This window comes from Patagioenas fasciata, chromosome 1 (assembly GCF_037038585.1).
Source record: "Patagioenas fasciata isolate bPatFas1 chromosome 1, bPatFas1.hap1, whole genome shotgun sequence".
Classification (NCBI taxonomy): Eukaryota; Metazoa; Chordata; class Aves; order Columbiformes; family Columbidae; genus Patagioenas; species Patagioenas fasciata.
In genome coordinates this window covers 3,938,127-3,965,356 of record NC_092520.1, presented here as the reverse complement: position 1 = coordinate 3,965,356, position 27,230 = coordinate 3,938,127, and the positions used below count along the sequence as shown (strand labels likewise).

General features: G+C 40.2%; 1 protein-coding gene across 9 annotated transcripts in view; it reads right to left on the bottom strand.

Annotated features, from left to right (window-relative positions):
• Nucleotides 1-27,019, bottom strand: part of EMSY (EMSY transcriptional repressor, BRCA2 interacting) — a 42,496-nt gene extending 15,477 nt beyond the window's left edge. For 4 of the 9 annotated variants that reach the window (XM_065833482.2, XM_071815306.1, XM_065833491.2 and 1 more), the window contains exons 1-11: nt 26,881-27,019; nt 25,396-25,504; nt 20,755-20,854; nt 20,042-20,116; nt 17,660-17,835; nt 15,887-16,039; nt 12,293-12,552; nt 7,564-7,834; nt 4,678-4,983; nt 2,579-2,728; nt 917-1,090 (exon numbers count right to left, since the gene is read on the bottom strand). In XM_065833482.2, the coding sequence (XP_065689554.2) occupies nt 917-1,090; nt 2,579-2,728; nt 4,678-4,983; nt 7,564-7,834; nt 12,293-12,552; nt 15,887-16,039; nt 17,660-17,835; nt 20,042-20,116; nt 20,755-20,854; nt 25,396-25,465 (1,735 nt within the window). In that variant the 5' untranslated portion in view covers nt 25,466-25,504; nt 26,881-27,019. Of the gene's footprint in view, nt 1-916; nt 1,091-2,578; nt 2,729-4,677; nt 4,984-7,563; nt 7,835-12,292; nt 12,553-15,886; nt 16,040-17,659; nt 17,836-20,041; nt 20,117-20,754; nt 20,855-25,390; nt 25,505-26,880 lie in introns of those variants that run through there. The other 5 variants (XM_065833508.2, XM_071815339.1, XM_065833545.2 and 2 more) reach the window with 3 other exon arrangements.
• Nucleotides 27,020-27,230: the final 211 nt, after the last annotated feature.

Here is a 27,230-nt window from a genome sequence, read left to right as displayed (position 1 = left end):
AAGAGAGTTACTCATTCCCAAAGAAGCAACTTATCAGTCCAAAACATCATTTTGGAGAAATTAGCACCTGAAAAATTGAGGAACTTCTACCAGACTACACCGGATTTACTGGGTCGTTCACAGTGACAGGAACTGGCTGGTGCTACATTGAGTCTTTGCTAAGCACTAATAGTGGGACCTCTAATTTAAAGATATTCCTAGACACGAAAAACAGATCCTGCCAAACATCTGTTTGGAAATGCCACAGACTTTCTCTGCGTTAGCGCCGTTAAAGTTCAAAACAGATACTAAAATTGTGACTGGTGCAAGAATGCTTGATACCAGTCCTAAAAAGACCCTGTTTAGTTGCTAACAGAGAGCACTGAGGCTCGGCAGCAGACTAACATAAAGCAGCAGGTTCTGCTTAAGGTTGGGAGGAAAAACTTGACTTAGAACATGGGGTAAGGGAAAGACCGGCTGACACTCATAAAAGAAGAACAGGATAAAGTGGGGACTGCACAGCTGAATTTAACACACACAGTTCGTTTTTATTCTGGTTCTTTGGCTGTGTAGTGGCATAGAAAAAAGCAGCATCCAGATTACAGAATGCTTTAAACTAAGGCTAAAAGATTTTCCTATCTTTCGGCCCTCTAACACAGGAAGATATAGTTCTCCTGCTCCACGTTTCTTTTTTTCCTCCCAGGCTCCCCTCACACTAGATGCTTCCTTCTTAGACACAAGAATTACTGCAATCCTTAAGAACACTTCACCTCCATAACTTCTACCCATTATTCTCTTCTTCACTCTCAGTTATTTTTCTTCTGAGTTATCTTCTCCAGTAAAGGTTTTAAGAACTTGAGCAACCCACAGAAAGGCCCTGAACAACCTAAATTTACTCTTGAAATAAGTCTTCATATCAAAGTGCTCATATGCCTACCAGAAACAATATTACTGCTGATAATCTTCCCTCCCAGCGTAGCCAGCGATTTTGGTACCACGGTGATGATGCTACCGCTGGTAGTTTTCACGTATGTAGCAGCCCCTGGAGTTCCAGCCATCCGAGCCCCTATAGACGGGCTCACCGTTGGCCGCGTATATGGTGCTTGAGTTCCTGTTTTAAAGACAGAACAAAAAAGTCTGCCGTTAGAACGTGATATTTTGTGGAAAAATAAGTTCAGGAGGAAAAAAAATGAAGCATTAGATTTTAGTCAGAGACCTCACACTGTGATTCATTACCACCTTTTACAATTCTAGCACATTTTAAACCTGTGGAGCAATATTGAATTATACACCAACATTAATTTAAGAGTTTTCTGAACTACTTTACCAAATGTTCTGTGACTTATGTCCTTGTCCCTAAAATTTTAATTTTCAATAGGTGTTTGGATTCTGCCTGTATGCTTGGCCCTTACATTTTATGACATTACCAGAACTAATCCCCTCCTCTCCTGAAAGACACCCCTACTCTCGCTTCTCCTATATGATACGCGGTATTTAGATCGGTCGTTGGTAGTGTTCTTTATTGTTTTTATAAAGAACACTACCAACGACCGGTCTAAATACCACTCTAAGAGAAAAATCTAATTTATAGTGATAATGCAATTTTGTAGATTCAGCAGCATGAAAGAAACGTCCTGACACAGTATAAATGCTGTTTTTTCCTACCTACTTCTCAGAATGGAAATGGATATGAGTCCATAAAATGAACTTGCTCAAAATAATAATAAGAGTTGACAGCTACACGAACATTGTAATCCCATTCTGCTTGTACTGCTGCAGAGAGTGCACTACAGACCTTAATTGCTTAAGACTACAGAGCAAAACAGATTGTTACAACAAGAAAGCCAAGTGTTCAAACCCCAGAGAGCACAACACAGGTTTTCCCAATTAAATGAACCGCAAAACTGCTGGATTTCTTTTTAAGTACTTAAGAATGTTTTTGAGAAGCACTTTAAAAAAATAATATTAACCATTATTTTAGGCTAATATTGCCAATCCATGCTAAAATTCAGAAAGTAAATTACAAGTTTTCTCAAAACTAGGATAAAGCTTCCTTTCAAGTCTTCTTCATACTAGTTTATAATCTGAACAGTTGGCATTATTTCTGATCTTTCATTGGTAAGAAAACACAAATACAATTAGATCCCCAGAACGATAAAATTCAGTTTACTGGCCTTTTCACAAATTCACTGTAAGATTATGAGCAAGCCACCTGCCTTTTAAACTCCATATATGTAAAATAGGAATGATGCTGACCTATCTGCTTGAGGTACCTGAACAGTTAATGTGAATCATTTAATATAAGGTGCTACAGAAGTGCAAAGTATAAGCTGCAAGGAAATTTTGTTTAAAATAAAACCTAGTGGGGAAGGAACAATTGTATTTTCGTGTCCAAATTCAAAGAGGTTGTAGGAGCAATAAAAAAGCACTCAGTGTAAAAATCCTCAACTACAATAAATATCAACAGGATTGTGGATATGCTGTTGCGCTCACTGTTTACAAGAGAGAAGTGACTTTTTTTTTCTACCCTAATAAACCATGTTTGATCGCCTGTGTGTCTGGGTTTACCCTCCCTTCCCTTCTCAGAGCCATAACTTACCAGTGGGAGTAGTGACCAGTTTAGTTGTCATGATAGTCCCATTACTGCTAACCACCATAATAGGTGAATTGCTACTGCTGGGCAAGGTCGCTGTAACTGGTTTGGGAAGGATTTTACTGGGTTGCACCTGTTGAGTGATTATTTTAACACCTAGGAAAGGAGAAAGGTCACTGTTAAAATACAGGCACGAAAAGTTACTTTCTGAAACGCTTTCTCAGACCAAGCTCTAGTGGGGCAAGTAGCCTCACAAGGCCCATCTATTCATGATACTGAAAACATATATATTTTTGTTGTTTGGGTTGGGTTTTTTGCCTTTTTTTGTTTGTGGTTTTGTTTTGTTTTTTTGCAAATACCAAGACAATCACCATCTCTGCCTTTCATGTGCCTGTTTCAATTCCTAACTACTCCCACTGAGGCGTGCGATTCCGTTCCATCATTGATTTGTTGCAGTGATTTTTAGTCTTTTCTGGTCCATGATTCCAATAACAGAATGTTTCCCAAGAACCAACAGGTTACAACCAATACTCAATCGGTTCATATACATGAACCATCTAAAAGTGAAATAGTTCTTCAGCAATTTAGTCTGTACGTTTTAATGTGTCTTAATTAGCCTTGCTGAATTTCATCCTTCTGAATAAATGTTATAAAACCCACCTTTCTGGCAAAGAGTATTAGTGTGTGTAAGGAAGCAACTGTCACACTGGCTACTGAAGGTTGCTTTAAGTAAACTGCTCTCCTCTTGATTTATTGGTTATCTCAAAGCCACAAAGGAATTGGGCTGAAACAAGCTCTGAGTAGAATCCGCAAGAACAAAGGATGAGGACACCATAGGACAGCAAGGACTCTGCTCCCTCTCTCTGCCAGATTCACTTCTCAGTTGCAAACCAGGAGATTCAAGTCATCCATTCAAAACTATATCCAGGACACTTGCATTTTACATTCCACGATGAGGTAAATGTGTTGCATTGTGTTGGTCAAATGCCACAAAACACCCAGCCTGAATTAATCCCACTTATATTTGTACACAAATATTTCTAAGGTGAAGAATTTTGTCCACTTAAGATGCGAACTACCTGAAGTAAGAAAACATAACTTAAAGCCTTTGCATCATCCAGACACAAAACTCAATAAAAGGCAAAGTCTCTGTGAAAATTGATTCACACCTTTCAGCAAGAATAGCTACCAGATGATAGTGACGCTTTAATTGATCAAATTATTTATTGATCCTATTGATCAAATATTATTCAGTGACTGAAGGATGGAGGTCTCATATCTGTCTTCATTACTGGGTATTTTTTCTTAGGCAATGGTCCTATAATCCAAAAGGTAATTTATCAAAGTACAGGAGTAGGGCTGCTTATTTTTTCCATTCTATGGCCTACTTTAATTCTTTGATCTAAATAGTATGGATATAATAATTTTACTGGCATGATTAATATGATACATGGACATAAAAATACTTTGCACTTCTATAGCACTTCTACCTTTAGAATTAAGGTAACTTTGCAAGCATGACTTCCTACCACATCATACGTATTCTATAGCAGAATAAGGCCAACACAGAAGATTACATGACTTGCCCAAAGTCAACTGAATGAATCAGCGCTACAAAAAGAATCTAGTCCATCTTCCAGTCTCAGATCTAATTGTATTTGTTTTGACAAGTACCTAAAAAGTAGATTCTGATTTCTGGATGTAAGAAAAATAATTAAAACATGGATTAACTTCTTTTTTCCAGTTGATACAGTTGAAAAGGTCTTGGATCTTCAGAAAACCGGTGTCTTCCAGGTTGCCAATCACATTACTTTTGAAGATGTTTACGTACCTTTTGATCTCTAAAGATAAAACATTTAATCCTAAAGCATGGTCTGTGTACCTGAGCCAGGCAAGAAAAGTGACAGAACCAAATTCTTCAATTATTGTTAGATGAAAACACTAAGACATCCTTCACTGTTTACTTATATTCATATTTAATGCCACATCTTCTAGTCAAGTCATTATTCCTTAACAACAGAACATTTTGGGACAGAATTCTGCCAAACTTCCTTGACTTTAGACCTCACCAATCAGCAATATGACCCGAGATTAACTCCAGCTACCTGATTCCTGTTTGATCTGAATGGTGGGCTTGATGCCAGGAGGCAACTGAGATTGTTGTGGCTGTTGTTGAGCTACAGATGACGGCACCAACTGTTGCTGCTGTTGTTGTTGCTGCTGCTGCTGCTGTTGTTGTTGTTGTTGCTGCTGCTGTTGTTGTTGAACCTGTTGTATTTGGTGCAGCTGCTGTTTGGGGGACTGCTGATGCTGCTTGGGAAACTGTGCTAAGATTTGAGTTGGATTCCCAACCAAACCTTTTGGGGAAGGCAGTCTGGTAGAGGCAACTTTAATTGCTGACGTAGACACACCTGTGAAAGAGTAAATGGTTTAAGATGGAATGGTGCAACACGGAAGGAAAAGCATTACCGTTTCTAAAATAATTTTACATTTAAACTGTCTTTACTAGTAATAAAATCCATAGATGTACATAAGTAAAAGAAGCTCCCACGTAGCTGAAGTGCTCTGTTCAGAGGCAATGGACTTTTATACAGATTTTCTATGTGGCAGCAGAACAGCAGTTAATGGAAAGACCACAATCCCAAGTCTACTTCCTGCACCTTTTGTAGTATAAATAAACCACAAATATTTTCAAAGCCTGATCTTTAAGCTTCAAGAAAGCAAAATATTGCAGTGAAAAGCCTAACTAGAAAAAGTTAGAATGTCCTGGTTTTATTAAAACACAAGTTTCTCTTTTAGTGAATTTGCCTGTCAGCTAAAGTTTCATATTAGCTGCATTTTCCTGAAGAACCAGACACATGTTTTGGTAAACATAGCAATGGAATGCAAGGTTATTGATAAGCATGGATGCACCTCTGCAAGAGGGGCAATGAGAAACAGGTGACCAAGAAACTGACCAACTGTGTATAACATCCCATTCATGTGAATACTTGATATAAAAGTGGGAGATCACAAGGATCTCGTCCGTTCTTTTTCCCTTTTCCTTATGGCCGACATTAGGAGAGGACCTTGTGAGTCGTCCCTGCGAACTGAGGCCTAGTGACAGACTGAATCCAGCTCCGGGTGGCTGCAGAGTCCAGTCCGGGACTTCGGGTGCCGGCTCTGCAGTTGCAGGGACTTTAAAGATTGGTTTTGTATATTTTGTGTTATTTTCAATATTCTTATCAGTAGCATTAGTAAAACATTTTTAATTGCTCCAACTCTCTTCTCTCTGTCCTCCTTTCCCTCCCGATAGCTTGTGCGTAGTGGGAAGGGGGGAGAGAAAGGGGCAAAAGGGGGAAGTGGGAGGATGAGAGGAGGTTAACAATGCATCTGCCAGGGTTTTATTGTCACCCCGCAATCTAAACCCTCGACGAGGATGATAAATATCAAACCAACCAACATTAAGAAAGAGTATCTGCTACTAAGCGCAACACTATTTTAAAATAATGAATCAAGCAATAGTATATAATTTAGCAAACTGAAACAGAGGTTTTTTGTGCTGATAGGTTTAAGTGATTATACAAGTAATAAAGTGATTAAAACAAGTTTGTAGTAAGATGAAAAGACAAAGTTCCCAAATACATCCTAATCTGTCATTCTCTTACATAGTTGTTGCAATACTTCCAGCAAAATTTGGCTTCATCTATAATTCTAAAGTGCACATTCCTAAGCATCAAAAGTCAAATATAAAGCCCATGTCTTCTGAAGGCACTTCTTAAACAAGTCCCAGCTGTAGTGGAAAATGGCAAGAAAATCTCCCTTCTTATTTATCTACATTTACAGATGGCAGTGATAATAATAGAAATCATAATAAACTACTATTCTAGCAACCTAAATACGCAGTCCTTTTCTTACTGCATCATCTAAGATGGTTTCTCCATTTCCTCGGTCAGTTGTTTTCATTCATGAATTTAACCTCCACATAAGAAGCAATGATCAGTTTATGTCACAAAACATTTCACCAGCATCTTCTGCAGTGATGCTTAAAGTCTTGAAAAAAAACTGCTGGAGATATTCCACCTAAAGTATTTTAGAATTATAACTTCTTCTGTGATCAAATCCAACTAAAAATCCACAATATGAAATTCTGCTGTAAGCCCTTCTGCTTTGTAGATCAACATCTTCAGGATCTGATTAACGGAAGCAATATGGAAGTCAAAACACCTCAGCCTTCATGTGGTTGATCAACTCTTTGTGGAATGGAAAATATGGACCAGGAAAAATTGCCATTTGATACTTGTTCTTGTCAGGCACAGTATTTTTCTAGTGCTGGTCATTGAGGTCGTTTCATTCATACATATCTTCCAAATGTTGCCTGGGGCTGTGGAGCTGAATCGGTCAAGCTGGCACACACAGTGGGAATTAAAGATCAGAAACCTAGGAATCTTAATCCAGGTCCACTCAGGTCTTAATTTTTAAGGACTTGAAAAAGGACATGCTGAAAAAATGCAAAAATAACAGTTCTCTACCTTTCAGAATTGCCATCGAGATTAGTTACCACTACAAATATGCTAAAGTATGGGTATGTCAAGCATTAAGTTGTATTTTTTATGTTGACTTTGCATGTTTTTTGTAAATCAGGCTTTAAGAGAAGCAACCATCTTCAAATATTGGAAATGTTCCTTTTTCACACATCAGATTTAGTTGTTAAAGCCAGTCATTTTGAGGCTATAGTGTTTTAACGTGGCAAGTAAAATGTTGTCAAAATAAAAAGCTATGCCACACTGTCTCACCACATTCCCTTCAAAAAGAGGACGTCCACGTTAATTGTTGAAGAGCGAAAGAGCTCAACAAGACCTTTTGTGGGGTATCTTGGATTAGTTCCGTCACTTCTTCCACATCTCCCACACTTTACTCATTATATGTAAATATGAAGTGCATTTTCCTCTATGCTATTCTCAAAATAAAGCCCGGTTCGTGAGTGAAATAATATAATATTATGGCCGTACCTTGTGCTACTGTTGACATAACCACGGATGGCGTTGACGATACCACAGCAGTCACAGCAACAGTATTTGCAGTACAGGAGGCAGTAGAACAGCTACTACTGCTGCTGCTGACCAAAGAGGACTGAGCAGCCGTGATAACCACCGGTTGCTTTTGAGTAGTTGAGGCAATGACTGACGTTGGGACAAGTTTCGTAACTGCTGCATAGTTGTGGGACTTTGAAAGGATGTTGGGTACAAAAGTTGAGCTTGGAGAGGTGGTTACTATTATCACCTGAAAGAAGAAAAAGAACAAGGAATTCATTTGTTCTTTGCGTTTATCTGAAGGCATGAAATCACAGTAATATATCTGTCTGTGTGTATTTAGTTTTGCCGATACATTCACATTTTGTGTCTCATTCACATTTGCTAGAAACAACAAACTTCAATTAGTTTGAAGAAGTGGTGATAAACATTTTGTTAGAAACCTTTCCCTTAGAAGGGCCTTTTTTTTTTTCTTTTGGGTAAAACAGTTACTATTTAATTAAAGTAGAATTATGTCATGTCTGAAGGCGAACAGACAGGAATGAATTGCTTGGCTTCATTAAACTGGGCCAGGAAGCCTGAAGCCCATTTAAAATGCAACTGAAGGGATTTCAAGGAAGTTTTAAACACCATTATCCCAAACCGAAATGGCAATGAGATTACAGATTACTTTTTTTTCCTCTTTAACAATTAACAAGCAATTGCTGAGTCAGTAATGAGAAATATTTTTGATCCACAAGGCTGCAAACAATCAATATTTCATCAGTGAAAAACCTGGTTTAGGTTGAAAACAATTTCTGCTTTAATTAGTGTTCTCAATAACAAGAAATTCTGTCTCATCTGTCTGAAAACCATTTGTTTAAAGGCAATAAACATTACCTTGAGTGCGAGCTGCAATTACAACACCATGAATCTGATTTGACATACAAAAGCATAGAATTCACTATAACATTGGACAAGGTCTGTTCTTATGCAACTGACCCAGAAAATTAAGTATTTCTTAAGTATGGAATATCAAGACTGTTTAAAGGGATTCCTTTTATTCTGCTTCTACGTGCTTCATTGTACTTACACACAGTTAAAACAGAAACACACAGCACAGAAATACAACATACTTTCAATTTACCATGCAAGAACACAGAGAAATTATTTTAATAATGCAATTGTCCCAATAAAAAAAAACAACTCATTTATTAAAAACCTTGAAAATAAAACCTTATTAATGATTTATTGCAACAAAAGCAGAGAGAGAAAAGATGGTATAGAAAGAGCAAAGAAACCCTAGGTCAGCTCAAACCAAGTCTTACAGTGCTGCCCAAAGACTATTGAAACCTTGCCTGACAAAGAAAAAACATGATAATGGCACCAGAAATACACTTAAGTGACAGATTCAGGAGTAAGTAAGGAGTTTATAATTAAAGAAAAAATATATATAACCACATGGATGGAATAAAAGCAGCAATTTTCACCACCATGGCTGCCCCTCTCTCTCCTTTCGCCCCAGTCCTTAGTTTTATGGTCTCCATTATTTAGTTTTCAGCCTTTAATACCTCGATCTGGTGAAACCCAAAACCTTATCACCTCCATCAGCTACAGCAGGGTGACCACAACTGAGCAGTGTCAGAAGGACTAAGTTTCCACATCTGCTGCTCTTCCACTTCATTGCATGCTGCAGGGAGAACATGTCCTCTGCCTCTCTCTTACTTTTGCCTTCTGCCCAACCTTGATTTAATCAAACACGTTTCCAACATTGTTCTTAGGCTACAACCATGTGGCCGAGCTGAACACGACACAGTTCGATTCTGCCACGAGAAAAGATCTTACAATGCGCCTCTGGAGTTTTATCCCATTTCTTAAATAGTCAGTTACAACCAGAAATACTTCCCAAGTGTTTGAATTTTAGGGCCAGCTTCATTGCACCTAGGATAATTAATTCAGGAATACAGCCAAATAACAACTTGCAGTTAAAAAAGGCACATTATTCATATGAATTTTCCTATATAGCCTGTAGTGCAACAGGGTAAGTTTAGCATCTCAACTAAGTACAGATACGCAAGATGAATCTGGCGTAACCACAAATCCTGAACACCATTGTACTTCATTGAAAGACAAAAGATAAAACCATCAGTCCAAGCCTATCATGTAATAACACTTGATTTAATCGTGCAAGGAAAAATAAACGCTTGTAAAGCATTATAGTCCAACAATGGCTGCTGTCCTGAGACTAAGCAGGTTTGGGTCTCTTATTTCTTCTTTCAAAGTTAACACAGCAGAATAAAGTTTAGTGATTTTCATGTATGAAGTATATCCCAAGAACAGAATTCTCAGGTAAAAGTTTAAAAGTATAAAAGCTCAAATCACAACAATGATGTTTTTGAGATACTATTTTCTCATATATGTTGAGATGATCTAAGTAACTTCATCACGGGTACCAAAACTGCATCACACCTTTTACAGCAGAAAGACTGTCTAATTTAAAAACAAAGAAGGTAAGTTGCTTTGTTGTTGATTGTAATTGTTAAGGTAAAAATTAATTCCTAACAAACACTGAAATTAGTCCTGTCACCTCTATTTTGAGAGGCATTAAATCCCAGTCTCTGAAGAAATAAAGGCATTAATCGCCAGAAGCTTCCCTCGCTAGATTCCTTCTGTGTCCTAGACAGGGGACTTGACTATAAGAGAATCCAGAAATTGAAGCTGTGACATTATTACTTGTTACGACAAATCTTCCTCCAACCTACTAAAATGTCAAAACAATTCAGAAAGCTGGCACGCAGAAACAACAAACTTCATTCACATCCAACAACTTCACTCACATCCAACAGTGCTTGTTTAATACAGTACATTTCCAACTGGAGTGTAACAAGTCTGCCACTTAATTTAAAAGTACTAAAAGGGCTTTTTCCCATCAAAATGATCTAGTTACGTATTTTGGCTTATCTAAATCCAGCAAGAGTGCAGCGTGATGAGTTCAGATACAAACGCTACTACAGCTCCCTAACAAGACAAGCAATTATTTTTCCATCATTGCAGATTAGCAAGAGTCAAATAATTCACTGCAAAGCAAACCCGAAAACTTCCATGTCAGAACAAGCTGAGGCACAACTGCACAAAGACTCTATCACTCCATTCTCTTCCTTTCAGAGATTTACTACACTCCATCTTCAACTACGATATATAACACTCATAGTTACAACACTACAGATATTTAAGGCAAAAAAATTCTTCCTGCACAAAAGATGAGCCTAACAAGAACAACAGGATTGGCAAATTAAGCCCTATCATAGCTGTGGATTTGTGGCATTGAATGCAGGACATTTTATTTGATGATTTATGCTCACTCACAAATTTCTATTTGTGTATTCATTCAGAGATGAAATTTGATTAAGGACTCTGTTAGAGAACAGAGAGTCAAATTAAAGCATCTGAAGTGGGAAAAAGGCAGAAAGCAAGTTCTTCATTGCACATCCTTCAGTAAATCTTCCTTGGTTTTAGAGTTTCCAAAAATGAGGACATGGGAACTCTGCTAATCCAAACAGAGTCATAAAACAATTAAGAAGACTAACAGAACAAATACTGTGTGAAGGTTTGAGCTCAATAGTCAAACACTCAGGGTTGAAAAAAATTATGTCTGTTAGTGGCCAGGCTACCATCAGTCTGTTGGTATCAGGGCCAAAGTATTTCCACAGACCACCCTTCTCCAAGTCTGCCTCAATAACCACAACAAGAACAAGCATGATTTGGGCCAGTCATCTTTTTTTATATCTTAAGAACAAAAGAGCAGACACATCTGAAATGCTTCCTAAAGCATGGGAAAGTTGGCATGCCATGTATCAGGCATGTGAATATCTGAGTCCGATAACAATATTTCAACACGGAAAAAACTTTTCCACACAGCTGCATTCTGGTGAAAGCTGGGTACATTAGGCTGAAATAATGCAACTGATTTTGACCACTATAACACTGTTAATGTAGAATGAGAAATGGCACACTAGTACTGAAAGGAAAATAAAGCCCCCCAGTCTTTGATCAGCTCCAAAAATAAGCTTTATAGACCACAAAAGAAGCTTGGCTCTAGACAAAAGGCTTGGCAAGGGAAAGCCCATGCCACCTCTCCTGGAATTCCACTACTGCAAAGAATCATTATAAATAAGGAAAATAGAAATAAGAAAGATTACCTTTGACCAATAGTTGTTACCATCTGTAGGCTGTTCAGTGGCCTATGTGATCCAGTTCTCAGTGGACTAGTGTCCATATCACAAAACCCAACACCACAAATGGTCCTAACTGGTAACCTTGTTGGCAGTCTCACCAGAGAGGCCAAGAATTGAATGGGCATGGAGACTGAATCCCCTCTCATCCCTAGAAGTGGTCCCTTCAGGTCAGGGTTGAGGCACATTGGTGGGGCAGTCTGGGGGAAGCTTGCACTCCCGCTGCCTGTGCTGTACCTGTTCTGTGGATAAAAAGAGGGCTTCAGTCTCCACGGCTGTCAATCCAGGTCCCTTCACACACAGGTGAACTAAATTCATACAAGAGTTTGGTTTTTCTCTTTGTTTTAAAGAGGGATTACCTTATCCCAAGCGCAATCCTTAAAAAGAATAAACCAACAAACCAGCCAGACAGTTCATCAAAAGTAAGAGCCAAACATCGCGTCTTATTCATTGATAAAACCAGAATAAAATAACATTTGGCAGCTTCCCCCACATACCTTCTGTGTTGTCGTGTTTGTTGTCTGTGTTGAGGGCTTAGTGAAGGTTATTTTCACAGGCGACATGTGTGGCGGTAAGGAGTTGGCAATGCTCTGCATGATATTACTCATCTTGGGGCTGCCACTTACAGGCACGGTGATAGTTTTAGTGACAGGAGTCACCGCCTTCGGGACTTCTTTCAGGAGAACGGGGGAAGAACTGGAAGAATTAGTTCGCCGTCTTTTGCGGGGTTTTTCATCATCATCTGAGCAGCTGACACCTGGAAAAGAAGTACTTTTTCTATATTATCTTTTCCCCACCTGAGGGTCTCGGTGTTTTCTAAAACACTACGAATTTGCTGAGTTTTATACTCACTTTCAAATAAGATAAAAAGAAATAGAGGATAAATCACTCTTATGGTCACAACTAACCCACACCATACCACAGATGGTCTCGGTCCTTGATACAGACCACACTTACAGTGCCATAAAGCCAAGAAACAAAACCTCAAAAAGCACAAGTCACTCAGTTACTGGGTTAATTTTACTCAGTTTAAAAGAACACTGGAGCCAATACAGGGTTTTCATTCTGTCTCCAGAAGTTTGACTAATGAGACTACATACACAAGGGGACTGGACAATGTTATGCACATTCCAGTTTAAAATTCTACACTAAATTGTTGTTGTTGTTGGTTTTGTTTAAAGCCCCTGGACTACTGAAGTTTATCCTCCTGTAGTCTTATCTTACTTCAATTTTCATACCTACTTTAATGCCATCATTAAAACACCTTTCTACCTTCCACCTCAATACAGCATCAAGTTCCTTTTTGTTTTTAATTACATACTTTAACTATGAAGGTCAAACCTCACTTTATCAGCTTCTGTCTTGTTTGGTGCATGTATATATATATATATATATATATAGATAGATAAAACAGCACCTAACACACAATAATGAAAAACAGAGTCCAATATCAAAGGAGTTCATTCCTCACAATCATCTACTGTACACATATAAAGTCTGCTGCAATATTCGGGATAACAGCATGATCAACGGAACTTAAATCCATATTAAACTTCCCAAAGTAGACAACAGGTTCATAAATCAGTACACATTACACAAAGACAGTTTAATAACTGAAAATTTCTTATAGCTATTGGGTAGCGTTTAGGTTTACCAATTAGCCACTGTTGTTTTAAAAAATGGAGATAAGCCAAAAAGACACAGTCTCCCCTATGCAGAACACGACCAAATGTCTTGTTCTGTTTGCCTGGAGCTTAAAGACAAAAAATGCTGTCATGACAAAAACCAGTCTTGCTGGTAACCCAAGCAAACTTGGTTGGCAATCTCTTATTAGGGTTAAGATCTAATTAGTCTCCAATTAAAATATCTAAATATTCTGACATTCAAAAAGTGAAGACGCAGGAATTAACATGGACAATAAAGCGCCCAGTAGAACAGCAAGTGATTTCTGAAAAATGGGATTCTTTCTTATCATAAGTACCAAGCTCATTTGCAGGTACACTTCAGAACGCTGACAATGATGGATGGAAAAATAAGCTAAAGAAGAGAAGCAAAGACTATTTTTTAAGTTTGCTTTGAAGCCCAAAAAATAGTTTGAGGTGGCTGTAACAGTACAGATGAAGCACGGATTTACGAGCCCGGATTTCAAAGCTCTGATCAAGAATTCACTTTATGGCCCTGCACAAGCCTAGTGGTGATCTCCACCTATAAAGCAAAGATTCGGTTACATGACTTCAAGGTCTATCATGAACAGGCTTTTAAGTATTACTCTGAGTACACTACGCAGATTGATAAGCGTGAGGTCACTAATCACACTGAAAGTGTGTAGGAATTTCAGAATCCATTCCAAGCAAGAAAACACATGCAGCTAAGATGCTAGGACACAGCTGTTATTTTGGTGGGTCACCAAGAAACACTGTAGAGAAAGATATTTATTTGTGGTCCTCATCTACAAAAGAAATAAACAAAAAATATGACACAACACAGATTAAACTAGCAGAACATTATTTTACGCTAAATACAGCTCACTGCATCTCCTGTTTTCACAGCTGAGGTTCTGCAAGAATATTATTCCTATAATTTCATGTTAGAAACTGCATTTGCAGAAGGTTTTCCATGTGCATTCAGCTAAAAGTTAACGCAGCTCAACTACAACTCACGCTTGGTGAGCAAGGGAGCAGAGGCACGGAGAGGTTAATGGCTCAATCAGCCTGTGGCTTGGACAAGGTCACACAACAGATCAGCGGCGAAGTCATGAATATAACTCAGGTCCCCCTGAGTTTGCTCTTGAGCACGTTTGTTAAAACTAACATGACTGATATAATACTCTGAAAGACACTTTTCCTTACAAAACAAAAAAGGAACAAAACGAAGCATGTGAAGTGGAGGAAAAAATGAAATCTAGGGATGGGCAGAATGAGAACCTTTCATCCCCCTCCGTTGTGTGTCTAGACTGGTTTTATACTCATTACCAAGTAATAATTCAAGAGAGGTCGAAATTAAATTTTCAAGAGGTTAAGAACATTTTCCACCTGAATCTTTAAACTAAAGATGAGTGATTAGTGCATTAAATCAGGAAAATGAAAAATCTTAATGGGTTCCATGGGTTGATATAGCCATTAAAGATGGTGGTTTACAGGTAATACTGTATTAAAGTAAGATGTGACATTTCTGACTAGTTAAAAGTTTATACAAACAGGCACGTAAGTCATCAAGATTAAAATAATTCTTGAACTATTAAAGGTATCCAAGGCAAGCACAAAAATAGCTCTTATCAACTTCACTATTAATCTTTGTCACCCACATTTCGACAGGCATCAAATTAGGACAAAAGGAAACATTTTTAATTATCAGTGAAATAAAACTACCTTTGATGAGTTAGGCATATGTATGAGGAATACTCTGTTTTTAGAACTATCTGATTTATTAGCCAAAGAAAGAGATGGGGAGGGTAAGAAAAACGACTGTTTCTAGACGTTACACCCTGGATTTACAAATTTAAATACATGAAAATGGGTATCTGGTGGGATTTTGTATGGAGTTTTCACAGTTGCCCAGGAATGCAAGCCTCACCAAGATTCACTTCCAAATAAATCCCAAAATGCGCCAACATAGTTAATGTAAGCATATAAATGCTTGCCAAACTACTGTATTCTAAAAATGTACAGGCCACCTGTGGAAGTGCAAAGGAGGGACCTTTTCTAACCCAAATAAGTGACTCCTATGCACTATTTAAGCATAAAGAAGAGGTAAGGCCTCTGCAGAAGCAACCAGCAGAGCCAATTTCTGAGCAAGCTGGATTAGAAATCCACTGATACACAGCAACTCCTGCATGTTATTTTCAAAATACTTCTCACTGGTGTTGTCCCTTTTCATTACCGCTCCCTGCAGCATATTACAGTGAGTGGGTTTATCCTGAAGGCAATTTCTTTAAAAAAAAGGGAAGCAATACATTCATTCTTTAGACTAAGCGAAGCCATAAAGGCACTAAATGACTTGCCCAAGGTCAGAGTGCTTAACTCGGTCCATGCTTCAGCCACGAGACTCTCCCTTTCTTTCCCTTTTGTTAATCAGTTGCTAGTATCACTTACTTTTGACGTAAACAGTACTTCCACTTGGCAAGACGACTACATTGGAGGCTGGACTGGCGGGTCTGGGGGACTTCACTGTCGCTACACTGCCACTTGGAACAGGGGTAGATGTTGGGGTTGAAGTGGTACTTGTGTAGGAATAGCAAACCACCACTGAAGAGGAGAAAAGACACCTTCCGTATAACTGAAGCGCAGAATCCCATTATTCTATCACTATTTTAACAGTTGAAATGGAAGTCAAAGACTCCTCGGGTCATTAGCCACATCTTTGCCTTTGCAGTCCTGTTACTGTTGAATAGCCCCCAGTTTAACTTAAGCGTGGTCTTGGAATTAACATTTCCCCTCCTCCCGTCCCCAAAAATCTGTGCTGTCGATTCTTAATCTGTAATTTTTAATTTGTATTAATCCGATGTTGTATTTTACAATTGGTTATTTGTCTTTTTAGCATTAAATATTTCGATCTTTTTGCTTTTCAGTAAATGACCACATCCAGACAGGTAACCTATAGAAAAATCACTAGTGCCGTTCCTCAACAGTGCATCACCTGAAGAAACCAAAATACTCTTTCCACAATTAACAACTCATTTTGCTAATCAGCTTTTTTAAACCCTTGCTCATAAGTAATGCTGCAATAATTCAGTACTTCTCACAAAACCAGAATAAAACAGCCCATTTCAGTAAGTGTAACACATTCTCCAGTTGCATGAAGCGTAACTCGAACCTATTCAGCCAAGCTAAATGGAATGTGTACTAACATTACTTAAAGGGCATAGGGAAAGTAGAAAGTAGCTTTTAATTTGTTAATTTGGTATTTTTAATGTGAAGTAAAAAAACCAACCAAACAAAAAAAAAAAAAAAAATTTAATTTTCTTGACCTTCACCAAAACCTACTTATGTTTTTTAAGTGTTATGAAACACCTTCCATCACTTACAGAATTTTACAAAATCTTAAGCCATTGATCCAAGTTTCTAGAGTTTATAGAATCCCAGAATGTCAGGGATGGGAAGGGACCTGGAAAGCTCACCCAGTGCAATCCCCCCATGGAGCAGGAACACCCAGCTGAGGTTCCACAGGAAGGTGTCCAGGCGGGTTTGAATGTCTGCAGAGAAGGAGACTCCACAACCTCCCTGGGCAGCCTGGGCCAGGCTCTGCCACCCTCACTGAGAAGTTTCTTCTCAAATTTAAGTGGAACCTCCTGTGTTCCAGTTTGTACCCACTGCTCCTTGTCCTATCATTGGTTGTCACCGAGAAGAGCCTGGCTCCATCCTCCTGACACTCCCCCTTTATATATCTGTAAACATGAATGAGGTCACCCCTCAGGCTCCTCTTCTCCAAGCTCCAGAGCCCCAGCTCCCTCAGCCTTTCCTCACACGGGAGATGTTCAACTCCCTTCAGCATCTTTGTTGCCCTGCGCTGGACTCTCTCCAGCAGTTCCCTGTCCTTCTGGAACTGAGGGGCCACAACTGGACACAATATTCCAGGGGTGGTCTCCCCAGGGCAGAGTAGAGGGGTAGGAGAACCTCTCTGACCTACTGACCACCCCCCTTCTAATCCACCCCAGGTACCATTTGCCTTCCTGGCCACAAGGGCCCAGTGCTGGCTCATGCTCACCCTGCTGTCCACCAGGACACCCAGGTCCGTTTCCCCTGTGCTGCTCTCTAATAGGTCATTCCCCAACTTATACTGGAACCTGGAATCTAAGATAACAACTTATACTGTGACATTACTTCGATATTCCCATCGACTGCAGTAGAATTCCGGCTTTCTCTCACCTTCTTTGTTTCCAGTTTCTGCAGGAACTGGCAGAGACGCGTTGTGCTGAACAGCTGCGTTGGCGACAGCATTAGCGGTAACGGTAAAAGCTGTTTGTGGAACAAGTCGCGGCATCAGCGGCACCAGTCGACGACCTTCTATAGACCATTCGGAGGAGCTATTTGGTCCAGACATACTAAATAGAAATGAACGTTCTGTAAGTACTCTGCCAAGCGTCCAAAATACCCATTACTCTTATTTAAATGCTTTTTTTCCACAGCCAAAATCTAAAAGACACTTTCTAACTGTATTCTAGAGAAATAATCCTGAACCTTCTTCATTTCATGAAAGCCCTTACATTTTTCCCACCTGATACAGAAATCCTCCCACGGAAAATTTAAGAGTTGCTGCTTCTTTTGCTGATTGATTTTGCAGAGCCCTTAAAAGGCCAGAGGTCTGTTAATGTCGTGTTCAAAACCCCCAGATTAATTAGCTACTATTCAGGTAGAGTGGCTACACACTCTGCTTCTGGATGACAAAAATACCTACACATCCAACATAAAACTACTCAAATCGGTTATATTACAGGGAAAAACCCTTGGCTTCTGAAGCAAATCTTGTTCTACCTGAAAAGTTTCTCCAGCTTATTAAATTAGTCCCAAACAAGGTAACAGAACATTATATGATTTAAATACACCTTGTGCATCTTCCTCAACAGAAACCAGCCTGCTGCTTTCATTTTCTCTTAACCTTAGGACTCACATGCTGACTAGAATGTTCCCAAAGAAGGCTGCCTCTTATCTAGATGGAGAAGGGTTTCTGGTTATGACTGTTTTACATAAACCATTTGTCAAATCAGCAAAACCAAAAAGGCGAATTACAATGCTGTTATGTTCTTAAGCAAATCAGCCCATTCAATGTATTAATATATTCTGAAAAAACAACTCCTCACGTGAACTATTACAAGCAATTTGCAGCAAAAGCTACCACGAATTAGTTCGTAAAATGCAGAGTATCTGCTCTGTTGTTAAATCCTGATACGCTTCAGCGTTCTTCATACGTATTCATATAGTGTAAGCAGAGCTACATCAGTCGAGGTAAAAATGCATCTTTAAAATCAAAAATAAGACTACAAATGTTGCATATAGCAAAGCTGGCAAAGTCGGCTTTCCTAATGAGTTAGAGCATTATTTAAGTCAAATACTATATTATCATCCATCACTTACAAAGAGTTATCACAGGAAAAATAAAGAGACGCAGTACTTCACAATTGCACCTTGTCTGTATAACATTTCAGCCGTTTGAAGTTCAACACCTCAGGACAAACTTTATGCTTCTTCTGTAAAACGCTAAAAACAGAACTACTACTTAAAAAGGAAACTTAAGAAAAGAATCCTGATCTGGAAACGAAATACTTGGTTTTCATTATTTTCCCCCTTTCTTTAAAGAAGTGTAAGGAACTCGGTGGTTTTTGTTTAGTAAACAGCATCTTTCCAACTCTTTAAATGTGAACATTAAAATGTTAAATATCCTTCTGCAGCACTAAAACAGTACACTGATTTTGGCAAGACAATCGCTAACTCCTATTTGTATGATTTCCTTTCTTTTTCCTCTGTATGACACCTAAGTAATCAAACTTAAAAATCAACGGCTGTAACACAGATAAAGGAAAAAAAAATACAGACAACTTGCCATCCAGCTCTGTTTAAAGACCGTTCTTAACATTAAGGCTGTTAAGTATTTATCAAAAATAAGCAAGCACTTGCCCTCTTGCTTCTCTCCACCTCCTAAAATCACAAGGAGCTTGCGAAAGGGAACGCAAGGAGGAACCAGCCCCGTTGATGCCAGCACAGCAGCTGCATCAAGCACAGAACAGTGGAACTGATGTCATCAGTTATCTTGCTGCAGTTTCTCTGCTCTAACATTTATGCCCCCTCTGTGCTGACACGCTGTTTTCCACTAATCTCGGCCACCTCTTTCCCTCCCTTTGTCTTTCTACATGGTTAAGTCCCTCCTAGCGTAACCTTTCCAAATGGATTTAAACAAAATTAAAGGTGAAATAAACAATAATAAAGCAAACATCTCTATTCTGTTACTGGATTTCTCTATTTTCTCCACTTTCTGTTCTGGACTATCTTAGAGAAAGCTCTTCCTCACAAAAGACTGTTTCTTATATTGTAAAAGGAACAAGATGCCTTCAGATCCAAAATTCAACAGTATTAAATAACTGTTTCTAGTTCCAGGATGTAAATCTGATGCAGTAATTCCTTCATCCACACACTGTTTTAACCACTATTCTTTAAACCAGCATCAATCTTTCAAGTTCTGCTGCTCAGTTAAGGTGTAATGGATTTTCCAAAGAGCACCTTTGGAAATCACACAGAAAATGGTCTGTAACTTACTTGTGTGCAATAGTCGTTAGTCGTTCATCATTTACTGCTCTCCGAACTTCAGCGCGATGTCGCTCTGTTGAAATACTATTAAAAAAACCCAGCAATATATTTTAGTCAGAGGGTGACACGAACATTTATCTAAAACTTCTAACTAAAATTAAACTTATGAATAATCTACTCAAGAGACAAAAGGGAACGGGCATTTACATTTAGGAGATTGTCACTTAACTTCTGCTGTCACAGTGAGGAAGAATTAATGTATTATTGTCTTAAAATATTAGCGAAGAATAGAAAGAATACTGTATTTCATAGGGTACCCCTGCAAAACAGCTAGAATCCAATCTCCTAATGAGAGCAATAAATTTAAAGCGTATGGTAGGAAAATTTGCCCCGAATGTGCAGCGTTCTTTCTTCATGTAACTTGAGGCCAAAGACCCTGAAGTCCTATCTTGATAGAACTCCAAGCTAGTGCACACAATTGAACCAGCTCCAATCCTTTTAACACTCAGTATCTCACAAAACACCAACAAAGATTCAACCACTAAAGCACAGTTGTTTTTCCTTATTAAAAACTCAGAGCAGAACAGGAATTAAACCTCCACAAGGTAGAGAATTACTTCCGTAAACTAAGATTTGCTTGGTGATACTAGTGACAGAAAAAGAACGCGATACCTTACAAGAAAATAGGTCATCGGTTCTTATTTTAAAAAGGTCAGAGTTACCTAAGCACTTTAGAGAGTTCTCCAAGAAGATCCTTCTTCTCTTTCGTAAGGTCTCCCTGTGCACGTAAGGCACTGATGACACCTGCGTACGCCTCCAGTTCTGAAGAATTAAAGCAAATAGTATTTCTATTTAACACTCACTACAAATGGGGGAAAAAAAAAAGTTATTTTCACTATTACTGACAGTATTTTATTAATTTTGAAAATCATTAAAAGGAACATGTCTCGACAATAGAGTAGTGAGGTGGGTTGCAAACTGGCTTAAAGAGAGAAGCCAGAGAGTGGTGGTCAATGGTGCGGAGTCCAGTTGGAGGCCAGTATCTAGTGGAGTGCCTCAGGGGTCAGTACTGGGGCCAATATTATTCAATATATTCATTAATGATTTAGACGAGGGAATTGAGTGTACTATCAGCAAGTTTGCTGATGACACTAAGCTGGGAGGAGTGGCTGACACGCCAGAAGGCTGTGCCGCCATCCAGCGGGACCTGGACAGGCTGGAGAGTTGGGCGGGGGATAATCTGATGGAATTTAACAAGGGAAAGTGTAGAGTCCTGCATCTGGGCAGGAACAATCCCAAGTTCCAGTATAGGTTGGGGCATGACCTATTAGAGAGCAGTGTAGGGGAAAGGGACCTGGGGATCCTGGTGGACAACAGGATGATCATGAGCCAGCACTGTGCCCTTGTGGCCAGGAAGGCTAATGGCATCCTTGGGTGTATTACAAGGGGGGTGGTCAGTAGATCGAGAGAGGTCCTCCTTCCCCTCTACTCCGCCCTGGTGAGACCCCATCTAGAATATTGTGTTCAGTTCTGGGCCCCTCAGTTCAAGAAGGACAGGGAACTGCTGGAGAGGGTCCAGCGTAGGGCAACAAAGATGATTAAGGGAGTGGAGCATCTCCCTTATGAAGAAAGGCTGAGGGAGCTGGGGCTCTTTAGTTTGGAGAAGAGGAGACTGAGGGGTGACCTTATTAATGTTTATAAATATATAAAGGGTGAGTGCCATGAGGATGGAGTCAGGCTCTTCTCAGTGGCAAACAATGATAGGACAAGGGGCAATGGGATCAAGCTGGAACACAAGAGGTTCCACTTAAATTTGAGAAAGAACTTCTTCTCAGTGAGGGTAACAGAGCACTGGAACAGGCTACCCAGGGAGGTTGTGGAGTCTCCTTCCCTGGAGACATTCAAAGCCCGCCTGGACACATTCCTGTGCGACCTCACCTAGGCGTTCCTGCTCCAGCAGGGGGATTGGACTAGATGATCTTTTGAGGTCCCTTCCAATCCCAAACATACTGTGATACTGTGATACTGTGAAAAGAGACTGATGATTTAGAGCTCTCTCAGTCAATTACTCTGCAGCATACAGCTTTTCTACGAAACAACTGTATCATCACAGAGGATTATCACACCAAATATTTCAGGCTCTCTCTGAGCTGACAGTTCAGCCAGAACGCTTGAAGAAACAGTCCCCAAATTTGGAGAGTAACTCAGAACTCTCTAGAAGGAAGAGAAGAAAATCTTTAACACGTATCATTGCTAAGAGTTCCACACAGAAGTCTGGCTTGAAAAAGTAATACACTATCAAAAGAACAACTAATTTTTTCCATAATGCCTTCCCTTAATTAGCATGGAGAACATAATCTCTAGTTTGTTAAATACAATCATCATAATCTTTTATGCCCATTTACTTGATATGTACAACTGCTTGAGTCTGAAAAGAATGCAACGTGTTAAACTAAACCTGCTCAACACAAAAGAAACAATCCAGTTATTCTTAAATGTAGAGCCAGCATGAAGATTAATTCTCAAAAATACAACTATGATTTACCAAAATTTATAATTCCAGGTGACCTATGCAAATATCAGTCCACTGATGTTTTAAGAAATAGAACAGCTAAAGATTGCTGAACATTCTGAATTTTGTCCTACTCAGCAGTAAGAAAATACACCTAATACGAATAATGGAGTCTGCTAATTTGCCCCAAAATGACTTGCTATTCTAAGCTTAGCACAGTTTAAGGAAACATTACTGAAACTCCTGCTTTAAACCACAAATACAGATTTTTTTTTCCCAATACATACATAGGTGTCTTTCATTTAACATCCCCATTTCAGTGGTCAACCCAAACCAACCCCCAACAGTTAACCAAAAGCGAGAATCAATGGGGCAGACCAAAACCTAACACCTCTGAAGTTTGCTGCAAAAGAAAGATTGATGCTATTCTGAAAAGCCTGCAGGATTCCAAAGAGCTAATTTACAAATCAAATCAAGGAACTGGGTTCAAAAGAAGTCCTGCTCTCCTGTTCTGAATAAGCAGACAACACACAAAGCAGAGTCGCTTTGGTTAACTATGCATCCTGCACAGGGATGCTGAGTGACCTACAGAAGCATTTGCAGCTTCAGTTATAAAACATTCACTAATTAAAGCAACAGCTATTACTAATATCAACATTTATTTAGACAACCACGTTACAGTATTTAAGATACTAATTATTTTCTTCTGTTAACAACATAAACTAATTCTTAGATACAACCGTATAATTATTTAGCAAGGATAGTTGTTTTTTTCTTTCTGTATTTTTAATAGCGATCCTCTACACTAGGGCGTTAAAAAAAGGCACATTCTGGCTTTCTGGAAGCTAGTAAAGATAACACAACAGCTTTAACCAGCTTCCTCACCCTTATGTCTACGTAGCAATCAGTAACTGGTACACACTCTTTCCAACACAAAACACATCAAACAGCCCAAACAGATTTCACAAATAAATATAATTATTTCAAGCATAAGTTGCATCATCCCTTATTTCAGTTACAAACCATGAACACCGCAGAAAAACGCCAGGTATTGCCAATTTCTCACCTGCACCACCGCATCTCACCCATGTTGGACAATTCCGCTGTTGCGGTCAAAAATAAGTTGGGCTGAGAGCTGGAAAAGTGGGACCCTCTAAAGCAGATTAATATTGCAGGATATGACCATTAAACAGCTCTTTGCTCCCATCGCCCCTGCTCCTTCCCCCTCTAACCTTGTGAAGCGTCTATTTAAACTGAGAGCTTCTCTACCCTAGAGAGACAGGGCTCTGCTCCTCTGTTAGGCTGGCAGGGCCCTCTTGTGGGGACACAGCTCATGTCAGCAAAAAAAAAAAAAAAATAAAGAAAACACTACTTATTTTTTTAATTTTTTTCTTTCCTGTCAGCCTAGGTTATGTCATTGAAGGAGGTGCAGCTGCAGTTCTGTTTGGCTCAGCTGCACCAGTGAGGCTGTGCCAGCACAGCACCGTCAGCTGGGCTAGAAGTTGGTTGTTTTGGTTATTTTTTCCATGCTCCCAGCCAGCGGAGCTGCGTTAACAAAATTCAGTAGCGTAGATCCGGTCCAAGTCTTTTTGCATCCTGTACTTTCTCCTGGTTTTCGTGCTTCTTGAGCCTCGCTTAAACCTAGGGCTATCGCCTTAATGGATGTACAGTGTTCAATGTCATGTGTAACAGCCTCATCACTGTCTGTTTGAACAGAAAGCAAATCCCAGATTCCAAAGAAATGAAAAAAAAATAGGGCAAAGCGAGGGAAAACAAATTCTCAACTCTCAAAAAAGAAAGTGGATGGCTTCATAAGGTACGAGAACCTTGGCACAGTTAAGAAGTGCAGCACATGATTTAACATTCAGGTAAAATGAGAACTAGAAAAAGCTGTGACTTGATCGTGAGAGGAAGTTAGAGGCAGTCTCAACTTTCTTCCTGACATCATTTCTTAGACTATGCTCCTCAGAAGAAAGTTTGAAGAGAAATCTAAGGTGTTTTTTTTCTCTTCTAATACTACACATCATTTAATCAGCCAAACAGCTAAACTGAAAAATAAACACAGTTCTAAGAACCCAAAAACCACCACACAGGATGAGCTCAATCGTCCAACAAAGGATTCTCTCTCCTGTGGTAGCCAGAAGTGGATGCAAGCAAATAGTTTCATCACCTTCCAAAATGCAGAAGTGTGTCTCCTTCTACAAATATATTTATAAGGATGGAGCACAAAAAATCTCCCAATATATGGCTTTTGGGCAGGAGTCTCGGATATTGCAAGGCATTCGAAACAATGCAAAAAGCTCCTGCTGTTATGACAGTTAAAAGAGAACATTGTTGTCACACTTCCCTGATAATCTGTGCAACTGCAAATCACAAACCATCACTTCTTTTTTTTCTCCTGTTTCAAGTATTTACGATAGTATCTTTACAACTTAAACTGAGTCCCACAGTGCCAGTTAAATCAGGGTCGTATGATTTTTTTTTTTTGGTACAAAAAGGCCTCAAACACAGAACTGAAAAACAAACACCCTCCTCTCACAGAGTATCCTGTTGCATGTTAATAATCGTAAAAAGAACAGTAATGCAAAACTGCAACATCAAGGCAGAGATGGACTGGTGCATCCATGAAGGATTCAACCAAAACCAATTATTTTCTATTCATTTTGCTCAGGCAGAGGGCATCTGCTAAACATCACTTCAAACCAGCGCTGTCAAGCCAATGACACATGCAAAGCACAAAAAAATGACTTGTAAGTTGCCTGTAGACGTATTGAAGTATTTCACGGAAGCAGCAGGCAGGCAAATCTTAAAAGGGCGAACATACAGACCCACAAATTGTATCTTACTGTACCCAGTTTGCGAAGGATCCTCTTGCACTCATCTCTGCTGAGATCCAGAAGAGTTGGCCAAACCACGGGCATCTTTCCCTCGCGTCTGCGCTCCCACAGAGCTCAGCCTTGCTGGAAAAAGGAATATAAATGCAGTAAGCACAAGCCCCTCGTTTATTAATGAATGCAAAACTCTCCTCAGCCTGCTCATAACTCCGCCAACATGTTCACTCCCAGCCCCTGTAATGGGGCTTTGCATGCAGGAATCCAGCAGTTTCACAAGGGCACAGGCTCCCTGTACTCTCTTGCTCAAATCCATCGCCCAAACCTTTTTATGGAGTATCTTATAGCCTTTTTTCCACACTGGAACGCTCCCCGAGTTGATGCTGGAGTCTCCTCCCTCTCCTTTATGCACAGAGCACCTATTTATAAGAACTTCTTCCCAGCTCACCACTCGCTCCCACTTCCCCCCCTCCCCCCCAACCCCAGGGAATGCATTTAGCAGCAGCCTCTTATATGACAGAACGCTCAAATGAATAAATAAATAAACAAATAAATAATTACATTTTTAAAAGTGAAAATTTGCTTTACTCATATCAACGCTCACCAAAATATAAATAAATAAAATAAAATAAAATAATAAAACACGGGAACACCCCCTTGCCTCAGGGAAAGCATTTAGCGCCAGACTGTTGTATGACAGAACGCCAAAATGAATAACTACATAAATAAAATCTAAAACGTGAAAATTTGCTTTACACATACCAACACTCACAAAAAAAAAAAAATTAATAATAATTAAAAAAACAAAAACAAAACACGAGAACACCCCCCTCGCCCGATCAATGCATTTCGCACCAGCCTGTTGTATGACACAACGCCAAAATTAATAAATAAATTAATTAATTTTTAAAAGTGAGAATTTGCTTTACGCGTACCAACACTCACCAGAAAAAAACAAACAAACAAAAAAAACCAACAAATAAACGAACAAACAAAAAAAAACAAACACGGGAACACCGCCTCGCCCGATCGCATCTCGGCGAGATGCCGGGGGTGGCGGGGAAGGAGGGCGCATCTCCAATAAAGGAAAAAAAATACATATAGATATCTATATATATATAAAAAAGAGGAGCCGGAGGCGAGCGGGACGAGCCGGTTGGTGTCGGGGGGGGGTGGGGGGATGGGGGAACAAAAGCCCCGGCGCCGCCGCACGTTCCTGGAGGGGGGGAAAGGAGGGAAAGAGGGAGAATCTTCCCCCAGGGGCGCCCGGGGGCAGCCGCCACCCGCCGACTCCTCGGCGCTGGATCCCCGGTGGCCGCCCCCGATGTCGAGAGGGACGGGAAGAGGGAGCAGGGCGGCGGCTGCTGCTGCTTCCCCGCTGCCCGCGGGGCCGTGAGGGGGCGGCGGGTCCCGCCGTCCGGGGAACGGGAGCTGCCCCCTTCCCCGAGGAGGGGAGAAAGCGCCACGGGGAGAGGCAGCGGAGGCTGCCGGGGAGCGGGACCCACCTGCCCGGCCGTGCCCGGCACATCGAAAAGCTCCTCGGCGGCCACGGCCCCTCCTCTCCCCTCCCGGTGCCGCTCTCGGGTTTGTTTGGTGGCGGTAGCGGCGGCGGCAGCGCTTCTCCGGGCCAAGATGGCCGCTGGGGGCACTGCGCATGCGCGGACGCCGCGGGGCACGCCGGGAGTTGTAGTCCCCGCCGCCACCCGTCGCCAGCGAGGAGATGGAAGAAGCGGGTGGCAAGATGGCGCGGGGTGAGCGCGTTGCGCATGCGCGGCCGCGCAGGGTGTACCTGGGAGTTGTAGTTCTCCCGGCGTTTGTCGACGCGGTGGGAAGCGGCGCCGGCCGTCCCGCCATG